Consider the following 13,370-nt stretch of genomic DNA (forward strand, 5'->3'; position numbering starts at 1 on the left):
AGCCCGATACCAACATGCATGGGTTTAACCCTTCTTCTACTAGAGGGTTCTGTGTCACCAATAGGAAAAATTTCAGATTTTTCTGATAACTGATAACTCATTTTCTGTGTGGTTCCTGTTATAGAATCAGACTGAAATGTATCTGACAGGAGCACAGAGAGCAAAACATTATTTTTTTGTACAAGTGGGGAAGGTTTATAAGTTCTGTCAGTTTTTTGTAGGGGAGAGCGTACGGCCGCATCCTCCCATAGGGAAGAACCGGCTGCTGCGTTCAATCACACGCAGCACTTGTTCTTCCCGGGAACGGCCCGATACAGTGATGCACGCTGCACGGATCTGTACGGCCCCACTCTACGCTGTGTGAATGAGGCCTTACACTGCTTTTTTGTCATTTCTATTGAGTGTGTGATTGATCCTCCATACCCAGGTGTTCTAATCTATATTTTCTTGTCTTTTCAGGACAGAAGAATACAGTGAATATAAAGAGTTGAGAGGATTAATAAAATACAAGACCTCTCATGCTTGGTCAACCTGCATCATCAGCAGCCTATGTGACATTTCTTAGCACACTACATATTATATCCTAAATAGACTTTTCTATTGCATTTCATGGTATATTGACCATAGAGAAGCGCCAAAACTTGCTAGAATTTGTAACATTTTGTAATTTGCAACTTTTTCTGTTTTTGTCACAATGCGTGCCTTGGTACAATTCACAAAACGACACCCCTGGTTGACCAATGTGACAATATATGGCTCTCTCTTTGCGTCTGCTGATGTTGTGCAACAGAGACTCTCAAAAGGACCCAATGAACAAATAGATTTTAAACAAACTGCTAAGGTCGGAATTGTGGGCTTCTGTTTTCATGCCAATTTTAACTTTTTCTGGCTAAGATTTATTGAAAGAACATTTCCAGGATCCGCAGCTAGGAATGTCATACGGAAGGTAGCATGTGATCAGCTGCTGGCAGCTCCAGTTACAATCAGTGCTTTCTACACAGGTAATTTCAGAACTACTTAGGTTTGGGCTCCATTTAGCCCGTGTATTAATGTCACACAGTTCTAACTGTTAAATGACCATAAACATTTCATTATCAGTTTGCTTGTATAGTGGTGGTGGGGGGCGCTAATAAATAGTAAATCGTTAAATAAACATTTAAAATAACGTATTGATATGGAAGGGGCTATAGCGCCACTGCTCCTTACAATTAGGCATTTGTGTGAAACACATCAAGGTTTCTTCTCTTTTGTGTATTCATCTTACCCCAAACTGCTGGTCAAAGAAAGATTCCCTCTCACCGGCAGTGCCGCGGGGGAGCATGGAGCCGGCTTCTCAGCCAATCAGGAAGCAAGGCTGCATGTCATGACCCGCCTCTCTGCTTCCTGATTGGCTATGAAGCTGGTGTCCTATCGAAAGTTCCAACTTGTCAACCTCTCCAACTGGTGACTGACAGTAGGAGATCTACAGCAGATGGTGCTAGTGCGCATGCCCAGGAAATCCTTGTCGATCTAACTAGTGCCACAGCGCCTGCGCGGCTATCCACTTCTATAACCTGCTACAGTTATATTTGTCCTAGGTTATAGAAACCGATGAGCCGATAGCCGTGCGGGCACAGTGGCTATTGCCTCATCGGATTCTATAACCTAGTCAAAGGTCATATTATGTTACAGCGACTGCGCGGCCACATGATTCTTTCTACAACCACAGTTGCCACTACGCCTGCGCAATTATCGGCTTCTATAACCTTGGACAAATATAACTTTGTACTAGATTTTATAGTCCGATGAGGCGCAGTGGCAATAGTTAGACAGTTCGACAAGGATTGTTCTGCCTATGCGCACTAGCTCCATCTGCTGTACATCTCCTACCGGCAGTCACCAGATGTGACATGCCCAGTTGGAGAGCTCGACAAGTCGGAGCTTTCGATTGAACACCGGCTTCACTTGTTGCGAGCAGTCTGGCTTCCTGGTTGTAAGGTAATTAAAAGCTTGTACGATCTGCCCATCTCGGACAGGCAGATCGTACTTGCGATCATCGAAAGCCCGCCCTGCTGAGGGGAGGGCTTCCGGTGACTGCAATGCTGAGCGGGCAGTGTGCGCTTGCGCACATCGGCCCGTGCGGCATTTGTCTTACGAGCATGCCACAAACTCGCCGAAAATCTTACGATTTTTCGGCTGGTTTTCCAACGTGCTCGTAAGACAAAAGACGTGCGACCGTACAGTAGAAACGGTCGCACGCCTTCCATACACCTGCCGATTATCGTACGATCGCGGGATTTCCCGCGATTATCGTACGAGATTCGTCAGGTGTACGACCACCTTTAGAAGGTGTGATATCTCAGCATATACCAAATATTGAAATGTCTTTTTTTGTGTGGATCAACCCTTTTCTTTTTTTGGAGAAAATGCTGCTCTGGTATGGCAGGTATAGCATTTAACTTATGACAGATTTACTGTACAGAGGAACTCCAAGAGTCTAACAAATGAACCCTTGTAGTGGGGCAACCCCAACTGGAGTTCCTCTTAAAATTAGTTTCTTGCAGATAACAAAGGACTATCGGTTGGTTACTGTAGTTTGCAATCAATCATTACATTCTCTGAAACAAGTTATCAAGTGAGTCAAATATACTAACTTTATAAGTAAGTAGAAGATATCAAAGTAAAATAGGTAATGTTTAGGTGCCATCCTTTATTTATTTATCTTTGGATAAACCATGTTCTAAAAATGTACTTAAAACTGTATCCAGCCTTTGTGATAATGCTTGACTATTTAAAAACTCATTTCTTTTAGGTTTAAGTCTTTTAGATAAAGAAGAGGATATCTTTAAAAACTTAAAAGAGAAATTCTGGCCAACTTACAAGGTAATACATACATTCTGTATTAATTAATATTCATTTCATTGTTATGTTATAAACCTTAAAGTGTCGCTAAACTCAGGAGGTAAATGTTAAACATGCATCCAAGTACCTTAACTATTAACAAAAATGTATCTTATTTATGCATCACTCGGCTTTAGATCCTCAAATCATCTCTGAATTGGTGCTGACATTGTCCTTCCTTCTGGAGGGTGACTACTTTTGTTCCCCATGGTTCCTGTGTGTTGTAAGGTAGTCACCGCTCCAAGCTCGCTCCTGTGATGGAATACAATTTCAATACAAATTAGTAAACTAAACATGAGATTGTAGTCCATCATGGGAGTGAGCTTGGAACGGTGACTACTTTACAACAAACACAGGGACCATGGGCAACAATAGTAGCCACCCTCCAGAAGGAAGGACAAGGTCAGCACCAATTCAGAGATGATTTGAGGACCTACAGCCGAGTGATACACAAATAAGATGCATTTTTGTTAATAGTTTGGGTACTTGATTGCATTTTCAAGATTTAACTCCTGAGTTTAGTGCCAGTTTAATTTTGCTGCCCTCTACACGTTACACTTGTCACTGGTATAGTCATTTGCTATGGCTTAAAACATAGAAAAGTGGGTTTGTGAATAGATCATACAATGAAATTGAGGGGATAGAGGGGCTAAACCATTGTGTTCACATTCAAATAGGGCAACAAACATCAATTACATCTACTATCTTGCAGATTTTAGCAGGATTGAGTGACTATTGGGGCATCTGTGGGGTTTCCCCTGATATTTGCTGAGTTCCAGCAACACTTGTGAGAATGTTCTGCTTTCTTCACAGTTTCACACAGATAAAAAATAGAAAGCTAGTAATGTTTAGATTCCCTACTGGCATCAGGTGCTCACGTATCTTGAGTTTGTTTTTAACACTATCCCATTCACAATCTGTTAACATTACCCAGCCGTGTGCTAGGAATAATTTAAATAGGTTTCACCCTTTAAGTCCCAGCAGCTGACACTTTGGGGTTGATTTACTAACTTTATAAACACACCACGAACATGTATACACCTCTGTAGTGTGTTCCCTCCCAGCATGATCTATGTGTGGAATCTAAACACCTTTGTAGTGTGTACACACCCAGCAGGTGTGTTGTGCAAAGCCCTGCATGAATTACAAGGTGATGTTGTGTAAATTAGCTCTATGTTGTGTTGCTTGCGTTGATGAATGCAGGAATGTAAATGCATGAGCTAACCATTTTTGTCTAAACTGTGAAGCAGCATTATATATGCATCATGTGCATGATTTTTCCATATATGGCATTAGTGGAAATATGCTTTTAGAGACTTTTTGGTTGATAAATACATTTTGCTGTGTGAAAATCACACGCACCTGGTGCGTGCGTGTGTTTAGGTTAGTAAATCACCCCCTTTGTGTGACTGCTGGCAATCAATCCCAGCTTCCACTGATAGCTTGGATCTCCCCTGATAATTGGGAATTATTCAGAGTAGTTCTTGATCATGTGATCAATATGTAAGCTGTGGCATAGTAATTACATGAGGGCTAAAGACTTCACAGGAAGAAAAAAATAAAAGCCTACCGGCTTCAGAATAGCAGTGCCATCATGAGGCTGCAGTGGCATCAGCAGTGCCATCAGTTTTAACAAATAAAAGCCCTATATGTGCTTAACTCATTAAAAAAAATAGGTATGCAAATTGGTCATAGTTATTGTCAAGTTAACTGGCACATGGGGACACAGATAACTTTTGGCCTGGGCATCTAGGCATCAGTCACAGAATTGTTAACAAATAGTTTATATACTAATAGTTGTAACGTCTACTTTCTACAACCAGCTTAAAGTCAGATAATTGGTGGCCCCACCTAGTGTACCTTCACCAGTTACATAGTCAACAAAGCTCAAATAGACTCCTATCCAATAGTCCTACAGTGATTATATTAACAGAAAATGTTCTCTGTTTTGTTCCCTCTTTAGACGGGTGTATTTTGCTGGACCATCTTTCAGGTAAGATCTCCATGATCACGGATGAATACGATTTATAGAATAAATACACCCCTCACTCCTTTCTCCATTGAGAAGTACACACTTTTTGAATGGTAAATGAATTGTTGCCCCTAATTATATCATGCATATTAGTTTTAAATATATGAGCATATCGTTTCAGCAGACCCTGTAAGTGTGTACCTCTGATCGTGTGCACCACAGTGAAATGTTTGCACTGGAGCATAACTCATTGTACATAGAGAAGCTTATTGTGTCCTCCTATCTGCCTGCTGTACTAGAAATGTAGGTACATCAGAGCCAGCACATGCCAAGCACACATGCAGAGATTTTTAGATGTTTCTACAGTCAAAGAGAATCACATCACTGGCCCAGAGCATCGCAAGCAATGGGTACATATGTACCCCTCTACGCCCTTCAGTTCTTCAAGTGACTCGGTGTGCCTAAGATCTTGCAATTATGCCGGCAATTGTTTTACCATTTTTGTAAATTGTGAGGAACAAAACCTGCAAATAAGACACTTTTACATTAAACTTTTGCATAGTAGGCCTGTGTGTGGATCCGTTCTCAACTATAGCTAAACCATGGAATATGTGCTGTGTGAATTATGGCCAAAGTAGTTTGTTACTTTTTGAAGAAATGTACTTGTATATCTTTACCTTGTTCTGTATTTTTATTGGCAGACCATAAATTTCAGCCTTATACCACCATTTGTCAGAACAGCCTACATTGGAGTTTGTGCTTTTTTGTGGACCACATTTCTCTGCTATATCCGTAACAGAGACATTGATCAGGTGACTACACATGTCCTGCAACACATTCCAGTCATGGGCAGTAGAAGGACAGCTCAGACAGAAAAGGAAGATGGAAGTAAATCTCCTAAATAAGGAAGAAAAGCCCCTTGGTTCTTATTGCAAAAAAAAAAAATCCTTTCATGTATTCTTGGTGCTTTTAACCTGGAACATTAAATCCTTGAGTTGTGTTTTGAGAACAATAAGTGTGCTATGTTTTGTTTAAAATTAAACTATGAACATTTACTTAATTTATTGATTCTGAAAAAATACAAATGTTTCCAGTCTTCCCATTATTGAAGCATTTAGATCACTTTTTTTAAGGCACATGAACAGTCAAAATTCAAGTCCAACTCCAGCCAAAGTTTTGGATATAAAAGGTAGAGGTTAAAAACCTCTCTTAGGTTTTAAATGCTGTCATGGTGAACATGAGTTGTCCTTTTACCATTGCGGGGACAAGGTCATCCTTGTGATAAGTGCACGCATTTTCCTTACCTACGTACAAAGTGCAGGGGTCAGAAGTGTGTAACAGAGGCCAGGAATGGGTAACATACAGATTGCAGGGGTCAGGAGTAAAAGTAATGTACAGCCCAGTAAAAAGAGTGCAGGGGTCAGGCATATAAGCACCATACAGCCCAGCGAACAGAGTGCAGGGGTCAGAAGTGTATATATGCTTTTAGAGACTTTTTGGTTGATAAATACATTTTGCTGTGTGAAAATCACACGCACCTGGTGCGTGCGTGTGTTTAGGTTAGTAAATCACCCCCTTTGTGTGACTGCTGGCAATCAATCCCAGCTTCCACTGATAGCTTGGATCTCCCCTGATAATTGGGAATTATTCAGAGTAGTTCTTGATCATGTGATCAATATGTAAGCTGTGGCATAGTAATTACATGAGGGCTAAAGACTTCACAGGAAGAAAAAAATAAAAGCCTACCGGCTTCAGAATAGCAGTGCCATCATGAGGCTGCAGTGGCATCAGCAGTGCCATCAGTTTTAACAAATAAAAGCCCTATATGTGCTTAACTCATTAAAAAAAATAGGTATGCAAATTGGTCATAGTTATTGTCAAGTTAACTGGCACATGGGGACACAGATAACTTTTGGCCTGGGCATCTAGGCATCAGTCACAGAATTGTTAACAAATAGTTTATATACTAATAGTTGTAACGTCTACTTTCTACAACCAGCTTAAAGTCAGATAATTGGTGGCCCCACCTAGTGTACCTTCACCAGTTACATAGTCAACAAAGCTCAAATAGACTCCTATCCAATAGTCCTACAGTGATTATATTAACAGAAAATGTTCTCTGTTTTGTTCCCTCTTTAGACGGGTGTATTTTGCTGGACCATCTTTCAGGTAAGATCTCCATGATCACGGATGAATACGATTTATAGAATAAATACACCCCTCACTCCTTTCTCCATTGAGAAGTACACACTTTTTGAATGGTAAATGAATTGTTGCCCCTAATTATATCATGCATATTAGTTTTAAATATATGAGCATATCGTTTCAGCAGACCCTGTAAGTGTGTACCTCTGATCGTGTGCACCACAGTGAAATGTTTGCACTGGAGCATAACTCATTGTACATAGAGAAGCTTATTGTGTCCTCCTATCTGCCTGCTGTACTAGAAATGTAGGTACATCAGAGCCAGCACATGCCAAGCACACATGCAGAGATTTTTAGATGTTTCTACAGTCAAAGAGAATCACATCACTGGCCCAGAGCATCGCAAGCAATGGGTACATATGTACCCCTCTACGCCCTTCAGTTCTTCAAGTGACTCGGTGTGCCTAAGATCTTGCAATTATGCCGGCAATTGTTTTACCATTTTTGTAAATTGTGAGGAACAAAACCTGCAAATAAGACACTTTTACATTAAACTTTTGCATAGTAGGCCTGTGTGTGGATCCGTTCTCAACTATAGCTAAACCATGGAATATGTGCTGTGTGAATTATGGCCAAAGTAGTTTGTTACTTTTTGAAGAAATGTACTTGTATATCTTTACCTTGTTCTGTATTTTTATTGGCAGACCATAAATTTCAGCCTTATACCACCATTTGTCAGAACAGCCTACATTGGAGTTTGTGCTTTTTTGTGGACCACATTTCTCTGCTATATCCGTAACAGAGACATTGATCAGGTGACTACACATGTCCTGCAACACATTCCAGTCATGGGCAGTAGAAGGACAGCTCAGACAGAAAAGGAAGATGGAAGTAAATCTCCTAAATAAGGAAGAAAAGCCCCTTGGTTCTTATTGCAAAAAAAAAAAATCCTTTCATGTATTCTTGGTGCTTTTAACCTGGAACATTAAATCCTTGAGTTGTGTTTTGAGAACAATAAGTGTGCTATGTTTTGTTTAAAATTAAACTATGAACATTTACTTAATTTATTGATTCTGAAAAAATACAAATGTTTCCAGTCTTCCCATTATTGAAGCATTTAGATCACTTTTTTTAAGGCACATGAACAGTCAAAATTCAAGTCCAACTCCAGCCAAAGTTTTGGATATAAAAGGTAGAGGTTAAAAACCTCTCTTAGGTTTTAAATGCTGTCATGGTGAACATGAGTTGTCCTTTTACCATTGCGGGGACAAGGTCATCCTTGTGATAAGTGCACGCATTTTCCTTACCTACGTACAAAGTGCAGGGGTCAGAAGTGTGTAACAGAGGCCAGGAATGGGTAACATACAGATTGCAGGGGTCAGGAGTAAAAGTAATGTACAGCCCAGTAAAAAGAGTGCAGGGGTCAGGCATATAAGCACCATACAGCCCAGCGAACAGAGTGCAGGGGTCAGAAGTGTATATACTATAGCTCACAACATCCCCCATGAGACATTTCATTGCCTTTATTCATAGCACAGCAGTATCCCCATAATGAATTTTAACACCACACATACATACACACACTACATACATAAACTGACTTAACTGCACTCTTCAAAAACCACACATCCACAGTACCTGGCTGAACCAAGCATGCTCTCAGCCTGGCTGACTTTCACTATTAGTTAAACGCCTCTGGGTGCAATGTAAGGCATAGTAGATGGTGATAGGCGGGACTTGGGAGGTGGAGCAGATACAGCCTGGGGGATGCTGGCCTGGGGTGCACTCACTGTCTCCTGCATGTGATGAGGACGGTACAGCTCACCACATGGACAGCAGTCCCTCATGCTGTCAAACAGCTGTTCCCAAGCGTTTTTGCCATGGTGCTGGGGACGCAATTGCATCCCTAACTATGCTCCACATGAGTGTCCTCACCCCCATAGAACACGGGCCCCCTTCCCATACATTACTATTGGTCCCAGTAATGCCTGTAACAGCACCTGCGCAGTGGCAAGGATCAGTTATCTCCACTTGCACATGCGCAGTAATGCCATTATCTGCACTAGCGCAATGTGCTCCATTCCTAACTTAAGGAGTCACAATAACAGGTTGAGAGAAGGGGGGAGGGGTGTGGACATTGACTGGAGAGGCTTCTGGCTAGTTATGATGCCCACATAAGATAGCTAATAGGGTGTATATACACTGTGAGGTATTCAATTAATGTGGAAGAAAAACACGACTAGGATGTCAGCATGAAAGGATTAACTTGAAACAGTGATGTGACTCACATAATATACACCCATAGATGTTGCGGCTTGCACTGAACCCAGGATCTAACTATGCCGCCAAATGCATAAATATGCATAAATAGGCATATTTGTATACCGTATTAGATGTTATATATACAATATGCTGTTATAATTAATGTATGACCTAGTAGAACTCAAATGCATTGCGTAATGTTATATAGTGTACACTTCAATTAACTATGTAAAATGTTACATTTGCATGTGCAGCATTGAAAAAAAAAAACATTACAAAGTGTAAAAAACTATATGCATGTGTAAGCTACACATAATAGTAGGTAGAAGGGATAGTCAGTCTTAGGCAATCATATGCAATGCTGATCTTGCATGCCAAAAATGGAACACATAATGACATTCGTGAATGCGTCACTGGTCAGACAACATTGTCTGTAAAAAGATTCGTAAGTCATGGTTGATATCAATCACGTGTGGCTAAAGCAGAAACTGGTGACGTGTGATTATTAGAACATATCCCAGATATATGCAAATATTTGGGTGGATATAAAGCAAGGAGGATAATGTGAGCAGAAGAGTGTGATCCCTAACAAGTGCTAACACGTGAAATGGATAATTCCCCAAGCTGTTTGCTAAGGTAACCCACGGAGGTACACAGTATAATAAAAAAAAAACGTATAAAGAGTGCCATCCAATGGCTAGCATGAGAGCCAGGAGTTTACATTTTTGTACGAATGGAATTCTTTCTATATTACTATCTCTAGTCACACCCTCAATCATCCTGGTGGATACTCGGTGTAATGCTCTGTCAATGGCCTTCTTGGGAAAACCTCTGTAGAAACTTCTTGTACATTCTGTCTATCTGTACCTTGCAGTCATCTTGGCCAGAGCAAATTCTCATTACCCACATCATTTGGGATACCAGTAAGTTGTCAATCAGATGCTTGGGGTGCGCACTTTGGTAATGTAGGATAGTATTTCGGTCAGTCGGTTCCAGTTGTGTGTACTTTTGGTCTGTGACTGAGACAAATACATAGAGAAAAGCAATTCCTATTTCTGAGAGCTCTGGATTGAACTCTATACCTGCAAAGATGCTATTGGGAAAATCCACAAATTCATTAAATTTAGCGGTATTGCCATCCCAGATAACAAAGATATCATCGATATACCTCCACCAGTTTCTGACATGCGTCATGAAGAGTTGGAAGGGACAGAATAATGTTTCCTTAAGATATCCAATGATGGCTCTGCAGAGCTACCCATGCCAGTACCTCCAATTTCTGTGTACATCTCATTTTCAAATGGAAAAAAATTACGCTCAAGTACAAATAGTAGACATTGTAAAATTAACTCTGTAGGGATGGTGCCATGCTCGTCAAGTGACGGGAAATGTTGTGCAGCTTTTAAACAATGCGTTGTTAGGGATGCCTGTGTACAAGGATGAACTATCCATTGTTTCTAATTTCCAGTTAGCACGCAATTTGAAGTGTTGTCAAAGCTTTTCTAAAAAAGTCACCGTGTACTGTAAGTAAGCAGGACATTTCTTCACCAGGGGTTGTAAAAAGAAATCGACAACCTGGGCCAAGGGTTGTGTTACACAGTCACTGCCCGAAGCAATCAGCCAGTATTTCAATGGATTTGTTGCTTTATAAATCTTTGGTAGACCATGGATGACCTGCAATGTCCCTGGCCGCAGGTGCATAACTGGAGGTATCACGCAACATGGTAAGCATACCTTTCCTGTAGTCAGTGTAAACCAGAATCATGATGGCACCTCTTTGTCTGATGATACTGTGGTCATCTTTCAGGGATTTCAAGGATTCATGATCCTCATTGCTTATGTTGCTGCAATTGTGTTATTCACAATTCCCCTTCAGTACATCATATTTGATGGTTCCTATGAATCAATGGGTTGAAATTGTCCCGGGGGAAATTTATTTACACTTGACTTTGAACATTGGTGCGTACTTTAAATGTGTTACACGTGGCTGCATAGAGAAAAAAATGTTTAAGTTCAGGAGATCTCTCGTACTTAAATAATTTGACTTCAAAGTCGAATGGGTCAAATGTGCCCATCAGGCAAAATTAAAGTCATTTGGCAAGGAGACTGCATCCACCCTTTGAAAAGCTCCTGGTGGAGAGGTTGGATTATCGGCTCTCCTGGAAGGTCTCCCCCTGTATGAGCGAGTCTTGATGTTTCTTATGACCCCTCCTGGTCCCCAATGGAGACACAGACAACAAAATAGAGACAGTCTCTAGCCGCATCTACTTTTTATTGTTGTACGTGTCCATTAGGGAAATTTACCCTCTCTTCCTGTTCTGGCTGGCACATGTCAAATAGAAATACAATTTGTAGAAATCCCCAAACAGGGACACTGACAACAATAAAAAAAGTTATTCTAACCCCTATTCCCCCATTAAAACCTAAAACAAAATAAAAAGTTATAGCTGAAGTTAAGCTTTAAACTTTGGGCTGCATACAAGGGGCACAGCCTACCAGCTGCACTTGTATGCAGCACTTCTTATAGGCATTGCTATGGTGCACCAATCCACTCCACTCCCTTGTGTTGGGAATCTGAGAAAAGCTGGTGACTACAGAAGCTTAAAAAGCTGAACTCAAAAGACAGGTGCAATCATATTAGCATCTGCTCTGCTGCCCTTTAGATAACTCATAATGCTCTGGAAATCATGCGTAATATAACAAAACATTTTTTGCATAGAGTGAAAAATAGCTCCAGGGAATAGTCTTGGGATTAATATCATGCCAGGCTCCACCTCAGATTTGGCACTGGACTGGGTGGAGGTACAGGTGCAAAATTGGAATTGGAGTTACTCATGGCTTAAAAGAGTCTGCAAGTAGTTCACATATTACCAAATTGTACTGCTGGAAGAAAAACTCCTTTGGACTGCTTGTACACTGAAAATATTTTGTTTTCCTTGATGTACCCTGTATAAAAAAAAAAATGTAGGTACCTGCAAACGAAGACCCAGTATGCTCCTCTCTCCAGTCACCCGTTTCTCCAAACCCTCCCACAGAACGCACTGGTCCCTTCCACCAACCTCCATTACAAGATATAAAAGAGATGCCAAGGTCAGTCGGAGGAGCCAGTGAGAGCTGCAGGGGACTCAGAAGATTGACACCACCAAAAGTGTTGGACTCGAGGGGATGATTTCTCTTCAACGGACCAACGCTGCCAGCAAGAGTAGCAGGAGAGGGAAGTATTTAACTCTTCTTTTGCAAGAACAGCTTTTTGCCCAGTTTAATTTTCCTGACAGGATCGCTTTATGTAAAATTTAATTCCTAGTAATGGTCATATCTTTGCCATTTTTGATTCACTTAGGCCTGGTTCACACCGTACGCCCAGGTGTGAACCCAGCCTTAGGTAACTCTCTTTAAGTTTTAAATGCTGTCATGGTCAACATGGGGTCTGGGGTGTCTTCTTACCAGTGAAGGACAAAGCCGTCCAGTGGCCAGAGTAAACAGCTTTTTGCCCAGTTTTATGTTCATGTCAGAGTTGCTTTATGTAAAATGAAATTCCTTTTAATGACATCACATCTTTGTCCTTTTTGCTTTCCTATTTTACAAGCATTTTGCTACTCAGCTAATGTACCAGTTACTTCAGTAGTAATCCAAATTGGCTTTCTTTTCATCATTATGGTATGAAAGATAGTTTTATTTGGAATACATTTACCACACTACATATATAACCTTTAAAAAAAATGCCCTTTCACATTTGTCATTTTATTTGAAAGAATAATATCACATCCTTGCTTTGTTACTGAATTCTTCCATTTGAATTGTAGGTTATTGAATTCAGCCAAAAAACACACGTGTCCATGTTTCCCTCAGCTACCAATAAGATATAACTTGTGCAAAAAGAAAAACTGTAGATATTAGGATAGCTCTACTATACAGAAGTAAAGCATTATTTGTTAAACCAGACTTCAGAGGAATAGTAAGAAAATAACCATTACTTTTATACTGAGGTGCCCATACAAATGGCAAATAATGGCATAAAAAACGGTCTTCTCAGTCCTATTTTGTTGAAAATTGATATGTATGGGCCAACCCATTGTTGAGGCAGAATTGACAATCCTATCACATGATAGGT

The 13,370-nt window shown here is 40.5% G+C and overlaps 1 protein-coding gene across 1 annotated transcript; it reads left to right on the plus strand.

The window, feature by feature from the left end:
- Positions 1–668: 668 nt before the first annotated feature.
- Positions 669–5,761, plus strand: MPV17L (MPV17 mitochondrial inner membrane protein like). The gene is made up of 4 exons (XM_018559586.1): positions 669–1,001; positions 2,792–2,862; positions 4,844–4,873; positions 5,554–5,761. Exons 1-4 carry the CDS (start codon positions 695–697, stop codon positions 5,755–5,757), a joined length of 612 nt encoding a protein of 203 aa, XP_018415088.1. The 5' UTR covers positions 669–694; the 3' UTR covers positions 5,758–5,761.
- Positions 5,762–13,370: the final 7,609 nt, after the last annotated feature.

The sequence above is a fragment of the Nanorana parkeri genome, unplaced genomic scaffold (assembly GCF_000935625.1).
Source record: "Nanorana parkeri isolate BGI_ZX_2015 unplaced genomic scaffold, ASM93562v1 scaffold405, whole genome shotgun sequence".
Classification (NCBI taxonomy): domain Eukaryota; kingdom Metazoa; phylum Chordata; class Amphibia; order Anura; family Dicroglossidae; genus Nanorana; species Nanorana parkeri.